Below are 16,342 nucleotides of genomic sequence, written 5' to 3'. Positions count from 1 at the left end.
TGCTGTCTAATCCTCCTGATCCAGCTTTCTAAGACTTGGCACTACAAGCATGAGCCACCACCGCTCCTGGATTATTTTATTTTATCGACTTATCTTTGCTGGGTTGGGGATCGAATCCAGGGTCTCCAGCATGCTTAGGGAAGCACTCCATCATCGAGCTCCCTTTTAAAATTTCCTCCAGAGCAATTTTCTCCGGTCCAGTCCATTCAGGAAGCGGGACTTGGCCTCAGGCTGAGGACTGGCAGCGGGGGGTGAAGGGCGTGGCTCACCGGGAGGCTGAGGCACTGGACCCCCCCACCCCCCTTCAGCCCTCCCTCTTCCCACTGTGGTCTCGGAGCTCCGCCCAGAGTCCTCCCGGGGCTGTCCGGGGCGGAGCCCTGGGGCCAGTGGGCGGAGCTGAGCGCCTGATTTATTCCCCTGTGAGAGGAGCGGACGCAGGAACTCTCCGGTCCCAGCATCGGAGCTTGTGGACCATTTCCCGCGTCCCGCAGCATGCAGTTCTCCCGTGTGCTGGCCGCGCTGTGCGGTGTGCTGCTCTGCGCCTCCGGCCTCTTCGCTGCGTCCGGTGAGTCCCTCTGGCCTCGCCCCTCTTCTGCCCGCCGCTCGGAAGTTCTCAGCGGGGCCCTCCCTCTATCTTTACTGTTGACAAACTTGAGCAAAGCCTGGAGGGGGACGCTCAGGGGCTGCATCCGGGTAGGAGAGGCGAACGTGCTTCTGCGTGCTCTGCCCTGGGGCCTTGAGGCTGTGATCCTAGCTTTTGCACCGAGCGGTGACCCTGGACACCCGGTGACAGCCCAGCCTCCCCCGGGGATGTGACTTACACATAACAAAGGAATCCGCTGCGTCCTGCCTCTTTTTACCGCGTCTGTAAAATGAGGCCACCGAACTGTGTCTGCTTTCCAATCCTAACAATTTGGGAGAATATAGTACTCTTGTGAGGGTACATCTCCAGTTAACTTAACCAGAAACTCTCTTCTGAACCCACCTGGCTAGAAAATCCAATGAACTTCTGTGCCCCACTTGTTGGTGTTTGATCAGATAAGGGAAGAAAGGACTGAGGGGCCCGTGCGAGAGACTGACTATAGGTGGGGCGGGTCTGGAACTTAGAAAAGGGATTCCTGCCCCCGGCTGGCCTTGGCCGGCTGCTTTATCTCCCCTAGCCCTCCTCCTCCGCTCTGAGGTCCCCGGTAGAAGTCTGGGCCTCTTGCGGGATGCTTGTGGAGAGTTCATCATGAAAAAGCAGTGCCCACGTGGGGCCGGTGAGCGGCTCAAGCAGCCTCGACATCGTTTCTCATAGAAATGGGACTGGCGAGATCACAGGCAGGAGCGATCACAGCTAGGCTCAGCTCTGTCGGCCTAGCACAGGATCTGACCTCGGGATTGGAGCTGAAGGCATTGGGTGCTCCAAGCTTTCACGAACTGGGAACTGCTAGTCTGTTCACTCAGCTGGAAAGATGCCTGGGGTCTCCTCTGATCCTTTTTACCCCTTATCTTTGCCTTCTCCACAACATTGCCAAATGTTCTTGGAGACACTTCCCAGAGCAGGACCCTGAAGTCCCATAGGATTTATAGAGGAGCTGGCCTCTCCGGGTCTCATATGCAGGTGGCCAGCCTCAGTCCCAACGCTGCTGCTGGCCACCTTCCACTTTCTGATTTCCTCTCTGGACCCTTGGTTTGGTTCCAGGTGCAGCTGTAGGGAAGGCTAGAAGCTGGGCCCTTGTTGGTATGGGGTGCCTAGGCCTTGGCGGATCCAGAGTCTCCATGTGAGGCTGTGTCTGTGCCCTTCCAGGTCAGAGGGGATTAACCTGCTATTTAAAGCAAGTGACTAATAGTTCTGCCACAGCGCCTTAGGATCCCCAGGCCCTTGCCGAGGGAGCTGTGTGGGCTGGTGCTCATTAATGGTGTTGCCTGCCTGCAGCTTGGGAGTCTGAGCTCCCTGGGGCCTTGAGCTTTGAGGAGGGCCCTTGTGCTTTGGGTGGGCAGCTGTGGGGAGGAGAAGAGATCTCTGAGGTTTGATTCCAGTGCCGAGTTTGGGGTGGAGTCTAGTAGGACAAAGGGGAGCTGCTGTTCAGTGATTGGTGCCAGTGTCAGGGTACCAGAGATAGATGGGAGTAGGGTAAGCTTCTGAGACAGGGTCTTCTAGTCCCTGTTTGGACATGGAGATGGGGCGGGGTTTGCCAGCGCTTGGCTGAGCTGCATAGTCCGTCAGTTCACAGGCCAGGTGAACTCAGCCCCAGCTTACCCCACCTCTCTTCCTCTGTTCTCCGTTCTGGTTGACGGTGCACATCCGTCACTCAAGGTGCTCCCAAAGCTCCCGGGATCTCTCCAGCTTTCCTCCACCTCTTCAGTTCCTGTTCTACGAAGCCTCTCGAATTCACCTGCTCATGTTCCCTTTGTCCTAATGTGTCATTCAGCCTGTGAGCTGGGTCTGCTGCCACCAGACCTGCACTTCTTAGCTTGTCAGCCTTGTCCTGGGGTTTTTAGCTTTCCTCCTTTCAAACTTCAATCTGGCTTCAGAGAGGGAGAGGGAGATGGAGAGAGAAAGGGAGAGGGAGACAGACAGACAGACACACACACAGAGACAGACACAGAGAGACAGACAGACAGGCAGACACATATACACAGAGACAGACAGACAGACACATACACATGGAGACAGACAGACAGACACACACACACACACAGAGTGGTGGGGTGTCTGAGACTTGTCAGCCAATGCTGGGGAGACTTAAGGAAGATTAAAAAGCCGTTGACAGACTGTGGCATGCAAAATCTGAACTTGTCGTTCTTAAGGTCCCTCTTCTTCCGGTCCGAGTCCAGTCACATCTGAACCGTTCTCCAACTTGCCACGCCCTCAGCGTGTCTGCTTCTCTCTAGACTATTATTTTCCTGTTCCTTGTCATCTTTTTCATTCTGACTTAAAAAAAAAAGTGTTTGCTTTCTTGTCTATGTATGTGTATGAGCCCGAGTGTATTATAATGGGCACTGCGGGCATGCAGGACCCTCAGAGGTCAGAAGAGGACCGTAGAGCCTCTGAAACAGAAGTTCTAGGTGGTTGTAAAACACCATGTAGGTGCTGAGAACCAAACCAGGCTTCTCTGTCAGAGCAGTAAGTGCTCTTAATCTCTGAGCCATTCCTCTAGCTGCACCTATAGATTTAAAGATTTGTTTCACTTTTTTACAAATTATGTATATATGTCTCTGTGCAGGCAAGTGCATCTGAGTACAGGTGCCTAGGCATCTGCTCACGCCAGACAAGTGCTATCATTGAGCCATATCCCTAGTCTCACCGGCTTCTTAAGCATAGGATGACAGCTAACTTTAGGAGTCCAGCGTGTGCACGTGGTAGCCGGACTCTTAAGTGCTTACCAAATGACTGTGTTTGGCCTGCTGTTGCAGGTGACTTCTGTGACTCCAGCCTGTGCCTGAATGGTGGGACCTGCTTGATGGGCCAAGACAATGACATCTACTGCCTCTGCCCTGAAGGCTTCACAGGCCTTGTGTGCAACGAGACTGAGAAAGGTACCTGTGCCCAATGACCTGCTCCCCTGTCTCTTCCCACGTGGGTAGCCCTTGTTCCAGTAGAAACTCTCAGCCACTTGGAAAAGCCAGCGATTTTAGTATGTGGGCAAATTGATCCTTTCAGAGACCCTCTTGGGTCCAGGATGATGGCGGTAGGGAAGAGGCTGATTTGGATGGGTCTTGGCTGGGTCCTGTGTTGCTTTTTGCTGTGTTCTGTCCTTTTCAGAACACCTCTCCATCTGATCTGCCTTCTTGCTTCCAGGACCGTGTTCCCCAAACCCTTGCTTCCACGATGCCAAATGCCTGGTGACTGAGGACACACAGCGAGGGGACATCTTCACTGAGTACATCTGCCAGTGCCCTGTGGGCTACTCGGGCATCCACTGTGAACTCGGTGAGCACTGGGGGCCTGTTGCTTGGCACGGGCACTTGTGGTGATGTTGCCTCTGTGAAGACTGAGGAAGGGGGCAGAGTTCGGTGAGGAACCCATTGTCCCGAACCAGACTTCAGGCCTAGCTTCCTCTCTTGGGCCTTTAGGTCAGGCCTGGTGTTGTGGGGGATGAGAGAGTGTGAGGACTGAGGTCATGGGAATGCCATTTCCTGGAGACATACAGTGTCAGAGTTAAATCTTGGGACTTGTTCACCAGTAAGAAACAGGCATGCTATTTAACTTGGAGGCAGGACCAGCTCATAGAGGTCAGGGAGGAGGGGGGAGGCTGTGTCGTTCTGTGCTATAGGAAGGCCAGAAGCCTGGTATATAGGGAGGAGCTGACCTGTCTGACCTGTTTGGCTATCCCCTGGGCTTCAGAGTGGCCTGGGTGAGTGCCAGCTAGCACTGCTGGTGATAGTTCAACATGCTGCCTGCCCCCAGCTCTGCCCTGCGCATACCAGGGCTTTTCTTATCCTGTGTCACATGGGAAGGAAGGGCTGTGTTCAGACAAGGGAGGGAGGAAGGAAGGTGTGTGTGTGTGTGTGTGTGTGTGTGTGTGTGTGCACACTCTTATAGTGGGGGTTTGGCAGTGTCCAGTTTTCAGCTATCTAGGCTAGGAAGTGGATATTCTGAGGGTCCTCCTTCAGGCAGGTGTGTGTTGTGCTCTGAGGTTAGCTGAAGGAGGGGAAAACTGGGCCAGCTATGTGGGGTCTGGGCCCCAGGATGGCAGGCTATAGGCAGAGCGCATGGCATACCCCCGACTTAAGAGGAGACAGAGCAGAGGCCTATTCTTTGAAGGCTGGACTAAAGCCAGATGAGTTTGAGATTCTGAGGGGGAGAATGGGGAAGCTCCTGATTGCTCAGGCAGATGGAGGGCTGGGTGGAGCCAAGCAAGCCTGCTAATTACCGAGTGGGAGCTGGGCTAACCATGGTGTACCTGGGTGTGAATTAGCCACGCAGCCTTCTCTGGGCTGCCAGGTCTAGAGTTGTCTCTAGGCTGCATGGTAACACCTGGAGCAGAGGGTAGGTGGTGGCCACACCAGCTGCAGGAGTGAGGGGGGCAGAGGGACCGCACTCTTTGTTACACTGTTTCTGGTGCCAATGCCAAGGCTGCACCTTTGGGTCCCTTGGGGTGTGGAGATGGTGGGTGTGAGGCATCAGATCTAGGATGTCCAGCCCCATTGGGCATCTTACCCTCTCTGTAAGATTGGCAGTACCTGCTCAGGATGAGCCTCCACGGCTAGAGTCCTGTAGGTTATCCCCAGGGCCGCTGGTAGCAGAAGCTTGAGCACACACCATTGGTGCCCAGAGGGATGGAGAGGTCTTCTTGCCAACAGCTTGACCGCTCTCCTGAGTTTCTGGTGTTGTGGTACTGGTTATGCAGAGGTGATGGGGCTATGGCTGGGAACATGCTAGCACGTGGGTGGGCGGGTAAGGACTTGGTGGTCGAAGGTACAAAGGATACAGAAGAAAGCAGAATGGTTCTCATCCTCTCCTCAGAAAGCTGCTGAGGGGTGAGTACCATGTGGAGTAGGTGTGATGCCAGAAGCCTCTGAGCCAAGGCAGGAGAATTCACAGGTCCAAGGGTAGCATGGGCAACTGGGAGTGACCCTGTTCTCAAAACAGTAAAGCCTGGGGTTGTAGCTCAGTGGCGGAACCCTTGCCTAGCCTCACACTAAGAAGATGAGGAAAAGCCTGCTTTGTTGGAGTTATCTTTGCTGTTCCGTACTGTCCAAGGCAACTCCCCTCCCAAACCCACTCCTGGGCGAGCCAGGGCTAGGGATGTGGAGGAAGAGGCCATCCTGCTTTTCTCTCCTACCAGAGACCACCTCCTACCTGGATGGAGAGTACCTGTCCAGCCCAGCCGTCCCTACCACAGCCGTCCCCACCACAGCCATCCCCACCACAGCCGTCCCCACCACAGCCGTCCCCACCACAGCCGTCCCCACCCCGGCCCCCAACCCCGATCTTTCCAACCACCTAGCCTCCCGTGAGTTAACTCTGCTGGCCCCTTGTCTCCTGTGTCTCCCGTGCCGTCTTCTCTTCCAACTGGTGTCAGTGTCCCTTGGTGTTACCTGCTCTGAGTGAGGGTCTGAGGTTCTCCCTGTCTCTAGGTCCTCATGAGAGGCCACGTTGTTTTTTCTTCTCTTGTCCTGTGGACATGGCTGGGTTATGGAACTTTGGATTAGGCCCCTGATGGTTGCTCTCTCCCTGCAGGCTGTTCCACAAAGCTGGGCTTGGAAGGGGGCGCCATTGCCGATTCACAGATTTCTGCCTCGTCTGTGTATATGGGCTTCATGGGCTTGCAGCGCTGGGGCCCGGAGCTGGCTCGCCTGTACCGCACAGGGATTGTCAATGCATGGACAGCCAGCAGCTATGATAGCAAGCCCTGGATCCAGGTAGGAAAAGACACAGGGCAGGGTGATAGGGAACACAGGGAGAGGTGACCGTGAGGAAAGGGTCTGTATATGGAGGGCAGCCGTGGGCCTGGAGCCAAAGGGCAGATTATGAGAAGAGATGGTCTTCTTTGATATGGGGGAGGGGTTGGCACCTACAGGGCCTCTTGGGGTCTTTTGAACTCAGGGGCTCTTCACAGCATAGGCTCCAGAACCTCAGGAGAGAAACCAGCCCCTTGGAGAAAGAACCTAGTGAGCTAGCCAGTTGGCTTTGGATGGAAACGCTAGATGATAAGGAGACCACCTTTCTCACCCGGGGTCCAGGTGGACTTTCTGCGGAAGATGCGGGTATCAGGTGTGATGACACAGGGTGCCAGCCGTGCCGGGAGGGCGGAATACCTGAAGACCTTCAAGGTGGCTTACAGCCTCGATGGACGCAGGTTCGAGTTCATCCAGGATGAAAGCGGAACCGGAGACAAGGTGCGTCTAAGGAGCGGGCACTAACGTCAGGACCCCCAAGAGTCTAGCCCTTATGGAGAAGCAGGAGCAGCCTGAGGGTTGGGGTGAATCTTCAAGCGCCCCTTGATATGTAGAAATGGATAGATCTTGATCATATTCACGTTCTGTGGTCGCAGGACGCAATCTCAGCCTTCAGAGACTCAGAGTAGTGCCATGCCCAGGCAGGGGCAGTGGTTGTGGTGGATTTGACCTTTGTTCTGAACATTTCGGGCTGCCATGTACAGTTGTAAAGGTGTAATTAACTGAGTGGGCACTGTTCACAGCACAGATACCATACAGGTCTATATATCTGTCAGAAAGTTGCTGTTGTTATAAATGCACACAGAGGCCCTCTAGATAGCCCTGTGTGAGCAGGGGTTTATGCCAGGGCCCTGTGATGACCAAGAGGTGAGTGACAAGGACAGTATCCTGATGGTGGTGGAGAATCAAAGCAAAGGCTGCAGGCTGAGTCCATGTGGGCTCCGTGGAGGAGGCTGTTCTTCCAACCTTCGATGGCCTCCTGCTTCTTCCTCCAACCCTGCCCCTTCTCTTGTAGGAGTTTATGGGTAACCAGGACAACAACAGCCTGAAGATTAACATGTTCAACCCCACTCTGGAGGCACAGTACATAAGGCTGTACCCTGTCTCGTGCCACCGCGGCTGCACCCTCCGCTTCGAGCTCCTGGGCTGCGAGTTGCATGGTGAGTGCCGAGAAGAAGCTTCCTCTGTCTCTGCCTGATCTGCTCAGGAGTTCCTGTGGAGACTGACCCCCTGCTTCCTGCCTGGGAGTTCCAGTTATGTGCTGTCTGCCAGTCCACTGCCCTGGGCATTTTGGATAGCCATTTCACGTCTCAGTATTTCTGCTTATTTTGGTTCCTGGTGCTTCTAGAACAGGCAGTGAATTCCCCCATCGCAGGGGAATTGTCTGTTCTCTTTGTTGCTGTATTCCCAGGGCCTCAGACACGTGGGTGCTTAGTTAAATCTTTGATGAGGGATGAATGAATGAATGGAAGGGCTGCATTATTCATCCAAGATACCCAGCTGGGAGGTGCAAGCATAGTGCTTTCCCTTCAGGCGTCTGCCACCCGCATTGTGCCATCATGCGGGTGCTTCTAGGACCATAGAGCTTGGAGTTAGAGGGGATTTAGAAAGGGACAGGTTGCTGCTGAACCAGGGAGATTACCCTCTGAAGAGGACCTTCTGACCAATACTGCCATCTAGTTAAGGCCCACTGTCTCTTTTCTGAGGTCTGTTTCTCTTTGCAGCCATAGTGCCACCTACTGGCCATATGGGGTAACTACAGGGCTGACTGCTCACCGTCTTTGAAGACCTGCCCGGAACACCTGGCTGTGCCTTCTTTCCCTGTTAATGGCACTGTTTCCCCGTTTCTGCATTTTAGATACCACCTACAGCTGAAATCTGGGTCTCACTGGTTTCTCCCCTCCCCTCCACTTAGGTTCTAGCAACTCAGGGCTTTGTGATTACTAGCCATACCTGCCACTACTGAGCCACACCCAAGCCCTGGTCTATTTTTTTTTGGTTTTTTTTTGTTTGTTTTGTTTTGTTTTGTTTTTGGTTTTGAAACAGGGTTGCTCTACAGAGCCCTGGCTGTCCCTGAACTCATGGAGATCCACTTGCCTCTGTCTCCTGAGTGCTGGGATTAAAGGCATGCACCATCACGCCTACTCCGCTACCCCTTTAAAAGTATAGATTTAAGCTAGTAAGCTTCTGTTACCAAACATGGGCCACAGTGTGTACCACAAGAAGCTGAACTCGGCCCCTGTGCTCAAGAAGCCAATTGAAACAGCGAAATTAATGGTCAAAAGCAGAAAGAGATGTATTCAGTGTGGCCATGTAAGGGAAGGCGGACAGAGACCCAGTGGTTCCCTCAAGTCCATCTTTGGGATCCTGAGCTATGTTAAAAGTTTAAATAGAGGGCCAGGGACACACTGGCAGGTCTAAGCAGTCCTGGGTCGTGGCCCCACCCACTCCTGACTCATCATTGTCCGGGCTTCTGTCTCATCCTGATCTGACAAGTTGTTAGAATGTACAAAAATCTTCAGGGAGGCACATTCCTGTTCTCCCGGTGGCATGGGATTCCCTGGGAAATTTGCATCTGTTGGTACTCATTGTTTCAGTAGTCTGATAGTCGCGGGAGAGACACACGTATCTTTCAGATTATTGAGTTTTGCAGGAAGGTTATCCTTCTCACAGGTCACTGCCTTTTGCATCATGTGACTTAGTGTCTGGCAAAGGGCAGAGCTAGGTCTGGTCTGGCCACTGCTCCCTGGGGCTGCTGGCTTGAGGCCTTTGGTTCTCCAGGTTTCCAGGATAGTTAGTGAAGCCCTGAGTGATTTAAGTCTTGGGGTAGGGCAAGTTGAGCCTCACATCGGAGAGCAGAGCTGTGTCCTCTGCTTCCTTCCCGTCCTGGCCCACCTTTCTCTGTAACCCAGTCTGTTAGCTCCAGAGTGTTGGTGTGTGTGTGTGTGTGTGTGTGTGTGTGTGTGTGTGTGTGTGTGTGTGCATGTGCACTATACATGTGGGTGGAATGAGGCCCGAGTGTCCTGGGAGTCCACAAGGCTCGCCAGACCAGGGTTGTTATTTTTAGCAGACAGTCTTTGGTGAGTTAACTGTTTAATTTAGACAGTTACTAAGTTTCCCCTAAATACCTAGATCCAAGGAGCTGAACAGGTGAGACCTTTGACCTCATGAAACTTGCAGGGAGTCAGAGGTGAGATTAGTAAATAAAAGGAAGGTCAGGGGTGGGCAAGATGGCTGAGTAGTTAAGAGCACCTGCTCCTTTTCCAGAGGACCTGGGTTGATTTATAGCACCCACATCAGGGGCTCACAATCATGTGGAAGGCCAGTTCCAGAGGTCCCAGTGCTTTCTTCTGGCCTCAGTGCACTGCTTCTACAGCACACACACACACACACACACACACACACACGCACACACACACAAATAAATACTCAGGCACATATTATAAAGAAAGAAGAGAAAAGAAGAAAAGTCAGCTAGCAGCAAGAAGTCTGAAGGAGGAAGTGATGGAGTCCAGGGAACAGCTGGAGAGCCAGTCCCAGGGAGATCTTAGAAGGGGTATTCTAGGTGGAGAATTGCAAGGCCAAAGGTCCTGGGGGTTGTTGAAGGATAAGAAAGCTGCTGGGGCTGCAGGCTGAAGTGTGCAGGGAGACTTGAAGAGAGATGGGCACCACAGACCAACTGTTTTAGCATTTTCCAACCCTTCTCTGGACCTACTGGGGCGGAATTTTTAATATAGTTTACGTTCCAGTTCTGGTGATTTTATTTAAAAAAAAACCAAAATATTTATTTATGTATTTTATGTGTATGAGTGCTCTATCTGCATGTACCCCTGCAAGATAGAAGAGGGCATCAGATCCCGTACAGATGGTTGTGAGCCACCGTGTAGTTGCTGGAAATTGAACTCAGGACCTCTGGAAGAGCAGTCAGTGCTCTTGACCATTGAGCCATCTCTCCAGTCCCCTAGTTCTAGTGATTTCACCCAGGGCAGATACTCTGTCACTGAGCTAAATGTTCAGAGTCTGTCTCTTTAATTTTTAAGAGGCGGGATTTTGCTATTCAGCCCTAATCACCAAAGACACTGTCTGCTACAAATAACAACCCTTGTCTGGGGAGATTTATGACCTCCAGGACACCAGGGCCTCACTCCAGATTGGCCTAATCTTGGCAATTCTTCTGCCTCCACCTGCTAGGATCACAAAAAGGTACACCATGCCTGGTCAGCTTGTTTATAAGATCTGCCGTCTCTGTGGAGAGCCACAGAGGGTCTCACTTCACAGAGGAGGGAGAAGCTGACCCCCAGTGAGGCAAGGACTTGTGCATGCATATACTGAGGTCATGGTCTATAGTTTGCAGTCTCTGCGAGGCCCATGCCAGGGATAATTGTACAGGGTCCTATCCCTAGGAGATGAGGAGAATGAGTAATGTCTGAAAAGTAGTCCCAGGGTAGTGGCTACCTCAGAAGGTCCCAGTCCTGGATGAGCGAGCTCACAGCGCAGGAGTCTCTGTGGAAGCAGGGTGATGGCTGCCTGGCCTGCCTTTTGTATGGAATGACTCTGCAGGCACCTTCGGGAGGCAGGCATCTGGGGGGACACACTTTCCAGATGAAAATGTGGCTTTTCATCCCCACTGCCACATTCTTCCGCCTTTTACGGGACACAGTTGCAGGGTGGGGATGTGGCCGGACATGAGAGACGGACCATTATCAGCCCGGGAGTTTTACTTTCTATTTAGCATGACCTGTTCATCTGGGAGCAGTATAAGTGCAAACTTGTCGGTCATTCCTGAGAGTGAGCCTGGAGGCAGTGGGAGGAAACAAAGGCTGTTCTCCGGGTACACACCCCAGCATGCTAGACATGTTGGGGTGAGCCGAGGCCCTCCACTCGGTCTTAGAGAAATGTTCTCGGGAAGGACACAGAAGCAGCTCCCAAACTCTAGGAATTCCTGGGCTTCAGTAGCCTGTAGCCGCTGGAGGGGAGGGGTGTTTGCTGTACATCACTGGATGACTCCATACAGGACTTTACAGGTCCTGGCATGGGGGATGATGTCACATTTGGGGTGGTGGTCAGGATCAGGTGTGTGAGATGTGGGTACAACCTCTCTGTGGTTGTGGGCAACACCTCCCGGCCTCCGTTTTCCCATGCCGATAGCTACTTACTTGTTCAGTGTGTTCTGTGGCTAACGTAACTCCTGTGATGTCAGGAAGCACCCAGCTGTGGGAGGTGTCCTAAGAGAAGGGGAGGGAGTGCTGGGAGTTTGGCCATGTCAGGGGGTGTTGGTGATCTTCTTGGTGCAAATTGGGATGGGGATGGGGGTTGGAGCTGAGTCTAGCTGACTGTAGTGAAGAGATAGCGGAGAGCAAGCAAGGATAAGAGAACAATTGAGGCCTGGGGAGATGGCTTACCGGTTAAGAGCACTGACTGCTCTTCCAGAGGTCCTGAGTACAAATCCCAGCAACCACATGGTGGCTCACAGCCATCTATAATGGGATCTGATGCCTTCTTCTGGTGTGTCTGAAGACAGCTACAGTGTACTTATATACATAAAATAAAAAAAAAAACAACTTTAAAGAGAGAGAGAGAGAAAGAGAGAGAGAGAAAGAGAGAGAGAGAGAGAGAGAGAGAGAGAGAGAGAGAGAACCAACAGAGAGAGAGAGAGAGAGAGAGAGAGAGAGAGAGAGAGAGAACCAACAGTGGCCTTGGAAGGCAGGTAGGAAGTCCAAGAGGATGCTAAGTTGGGCATCATGGCCTAGTCCCAGATGTTAGGAAGCTGAGGATGAAGGGTCTTCTAATAGGTTTTTTTGGGGGTGGTGGTGGTGGTGGTGGTGGTTCGAGGCAGCGTTCTTTGTGTAGCCCTGGCTGTCCTGGAAACTGGAAGATCTCTTGAGACCAGGAGTTCAAAGGCCAGTCTGTGTGATACAACTGAACTCAGCTCAGAAAACAAAGGCTGGTGGTCACTTAATTGGGAAGCGTGCTCATGAGAAGCTTGGTTTCGGCGTGCAGCACCACATAACCTAGGTGTGGGGGTGCATGGCTGTAGTTCCTTTACTCTGGTGGTGTAGGTAAAGATCAGATGTTCAAGGTCATCCTTGGCTACATAGTGAGTTTAAGTCAGCCTGGGCTCCACAAAATACTGCCTCAAACCAAACCAAACCAAACCAAATCAAACCAAACCAAACCAAACCAAACCAAACAAAATCCTAAACTAAAATAAAAGCCGTTTGGGAACCGCAGCCCTTTCTCTTTTTATCATCTTGAACCTACACATACTGGTGACAGCCCCTTTTGCCCACAGGATGCTCTGAGCCCCTGGGCCTGAAGAATAACACGATTCCTGACAGCCAAATAACAGCCTCCAGCAGCTACAAGACGTGGAACCTGCGTGCCTTTGGCTGGTACCCCCACTTGGGGCGGCTGGACAATCAGGGCAAGATCAATGCCTGGACAGCTCAGAGCAACAGTGCCAAGGAATGGCTGCAGGTGAGAGCGGGTGGGATTTGTGACCCTGCCCAGCCCCAACCGCTGCTCTCCAAGGGATTCCCCAAAAAGCCTTAGTTTTCTTTGTTTCTTTTTCTCTTTCTTCTTTCCAGGCTACCCATTTTCTCTTGATCCTGCTTTGTTGTGCTTTCACACTTGCACATGCACACACACACACATAGACACACAGTCACACACATACATGCACATACATATACACATACACACGCACTCACATGCACTCACACACATGCACACAGGCACTCACATGCAGTCACACACATGCAGTCACACACATGTGCATGTACATGCACACACATACATGCACATACACACATATATGAACATACATACACACACAGACATACCTACACACACATACACACCCATTCACACACACATAAATATACTCACAAACACACATACCTACACACATAAACACATGGACACACACATCCACTGCTCATACACACCCACTCATACATAAACACTCACAGACACACACATACATATACCTACACACACAGTGACACATACTGACACACGCACGCGCTCGTACACACACACACACACACACACACACACACACACACACAGAGAGAGAGAGAGAGAGAGAGAGAGAGGTAGCACCGTCTCGTCAGCTATCACAGAGTTGACAAAGCTTGCCTGTGGGCAGCAGGGCAGAATGGCAGAGGGCACTTTAGGACTAAACCACTTCAGCAAAGCACATGTGTTCTCCCACTCAGTGTAACTGGGAAATCTCAGAGAGAATGGAAAACCAGAGATAGAGAATGGAGAATGCAGATGGGGAAACTGAGTCCTGGCAGATTGTGTGGTGCTTACCTGCTGGTTGCGGGTGAGCAGGGCTTATAGCCTACATCTGGGGACTGCCTGTCCAGGGGTCAGTTTTCAGGATAGTCAGGGAAAGGACAAACCTAGGCCAGAGGTGCTCAGTCGGGGTCGGGTTCATCAGGAGCCACCCGCTCTTGGACTCTCTCAGGACCATGTAAGGCTTCAGGCAGCCTGACAGGTTTCAGAAGCAATTCCCACTCCTATAGGCTGTGGTCTCTCAGCCTGTTCATCACACCCCAGTATACATCTGATGCAGGACCTGGCAGAGTTGGCCAAGGCCCGGACCTGTGAAATACCCTTCACTAAGCTTTACTGTGCTGGAGTTCGTGGGTGTCAAAGTGGATCATTTATGTGCCTTTGTTTATTTTGACTTCACATCTTTGTCATATTGGAGATAGAACTCAGGGTCTTGAGCATCCTAGATCAGTGCTGTGCCACTGAACTATATCCCCTGTCCTTGGTATTTTGAGGCAGGGCGTTGATATGTAGTCAGGCTGGCCTTCTACTCCATTGTCAACCTCCCAAATGCTGGGGTTACAGGTGAGCACCACCACACAGGCTTTATCTTCTGGATGAGTGTCCTAGGGTTTCTACTGCTGGGATGAGACATCATGGCCAAAAAGCAAGTTGGGGAGGAAAAGGCTTATTCAACTTACACTTCCATATTGCTGTTCATCATTGAAGGACGTCAGAGCAGGAACCCAGATGGGGCAGGAACCTGGAGGCAGGAGCTAATGCAGAGGCCATGGAGGGGTGCTGCTTACTGGCTTGCTCCACATAGCTTGCTCAGCCTGCTTTCTTATACAACCCGTGGGTGGAAGCACTCACCATGGGCAGGGCCCTCCCCCATCAATCACAAATTGAGAAAATGCCTTACGCTAGACCTTAGGGAGGCAGCTTTTTTCCTCACTTGAGGTTTCTCCTTTCAGATAACTCTAGCTTGTGTCAATTTGACATAAGACTAGCCAGCGCGAGGAGGAAATAGGCTAACAGGTCATCCCCAGTGTGTCTGCCTTTACACCTTCTTGAAGAAGCTCCAACCTAGAATGATGAATGTTTTTTTTTTGTTTTTTTTTTTCTTTCTTTTTTTTTTCCTGTAGGTTGACCTGGGCACTCAGAAAAAAGTGACAGGAATTATCACCCAGGGGGCCCGTGACTTTGGCCACATCCAGTATGTGGCATCCTATAAGGTAGCCCACAGTGATGATGGTGTGCAGTGGACCGTATATGAGGAACAAGGAACCAGCAAGGTGGGTGTCTGTCCAGCTGCAAGTCCTGGGATGCTGTGGGGTTCTGATGGGTGGAGGAGGTGGCAGACTGTGGGGCACTCCTGACACTCCAATTGTTTCCAGGTCTTCCAGGGCAACTTGGACAACAACTCCCACAAGAAGAACATCTTTGAGAAACCTTTCATGGCTCGCTATGTGCGTGTCCTTCCACTGTCCTGGCATAACCGTATCACCCTGCGCCTGGAGCTGCTGGGCTGTTAGTGCCCAGTCCTTCCAGCCCAAGTGACGAGGACGGCCAGAGGCTGAGGGGCCTCCTGGCCCTGCCTCCCAGGCCCTGCTGCCTTCTGTGGCTGACACCTTCTCAATCCTCCCTCTTGATTGCACTGGGACTACAGGCAGGAAGGGCAAGGGGGTTTCAGAGTTGCCCCTCACCCTTCCCCTCACCCTGCAGCCCCCACAGGCCTCCTGCTAGCCCCTTCTCTCAGGCATTCTGGGGGAGTTGGACAGGTCTGAGATGAATAGAGAAGAAGAGTGAAGTTGGGGTATGTGGGCTGCTGTACCAACCACCCCAAGTCCTAAACTTTCTCCAGGGGTTGACTCAAGACTAAAGGGAACCTCTGGTTGCCCACCCGTCTCTGCACACCGCACATCCCTCCATGTTCCATTCCTGGAAGGAGAGGCCCACGTCCGCTTGCTGCCCCTTGGGTCACCAGATCCTGCCTCTTATCTCCTGAGACCCCTCTTGACCCTCGCTCTGGAGCCTCGGTTGACAAGAGGACTGTCGGGTCTGGAGAGATAGATGGGCTCTGGGTGGTTGGCGAGCTGGCTATGGGACCTCTGCTGGCTTGCTACCCAAGTTAACAAGCAGATTCCAAAATACATTTGTGCTCTCCACTGGACCTTCTGTGCTTCCTTATTGCTCTGTCCAAGTCAGAATGCCTGGTGCTGCTCTCTGCCCCCACCCTGTCCTCCTGAGCCCAACACTCTTATGTCAATTGCCAGACCGCAGACAGCTTAGGAGTAGGAATGGGAGACAGGGGGTGGGGTGCAGTTAGGATAGGCTTCCCTCTTCTCTAGGCCTGACTCATGGCTTCCCCCTTCCCGCCTCTACTTCTCTACTTCTCTGGCTCTGGCCTGTAGTTGCTACCTGGTGAAGGACCAGAGAAGGCCTGGCAGAGAGGTGGTTCCTATGACTGCTCCCTTCCCTCACTAAGAAGGTGGGTGAGGCCTGGATACTAGGTTCTCTTTGGTAGTTTCCATTTTCTTTTTAGAAGTCTGGCTTTCAGAGAAAGAGGGCCATGGTAGACTGAGCGTGGTCAGGGGAGGGGGAGGGTGCATGTGGAAAGGAAGGAAAGGGTGAGGAGTTGCCAAATAGGATTGTGGGTGAGAACATGATGCTT

The 16,342-nt window shown here is 52.3% G+C and overlaps 1 protein-coding gene across 2 annotated transcripts; it reads left to right on the top strand.

The window, feature by feature from the left end:
* The first annotated feature begins 411 nt into the window (after positions 1 to 411).
* Positions 412 to 15,841, top strand: Mfge8 (milk fat globule EGF and factor V/VIII domain containing). Of its 2 annotated transcripts, NM_001040186.2 has the most exon segments (10): positions 412 to 565; positions 3,400 to 3,522; positions 3,785 to 3,916; positions 5,775 to 5,942; positions 6,170 to 6,351; positions 6,673 to 6,828; positions 7,403 to 7,547; positions 12,680 to 12,864; positions 14,814 to 14,963; positions 15,066 to 15,841. In NM_001040186.2, coding segments are annotated over 10 exon segments (1,452 nt in total). In that variant the 5' UTR covers positions 412 to 492; the 3' UTR covers positions 15,204 to 15,841.
* The last annotated feature ends 501 nt before the right edge of the window (positions 15,842 to 16,342 follow it).

This window comes from Rattus norvegicus, chromosome 1, assembly GCF_021556685.1.
Source record: "Rattus norvegicus strain SHRSP/BbbUtx chromosome 1, alternate assembly SHRSP_T2T, whole genome shotgun sequence".
Taxonomy (NCBI): domain Eukaryota; kingdom Metazoa; phylum Chordata; class Mammalia; order Rodentia; family Muridae; genus Rattus; species Rattus norvegicus.
The sequence above is the reverse complement of the archived record's forward strand: the minus strand, read 5'-3'. Positions and strand labels throughout refer to the sequence as shown.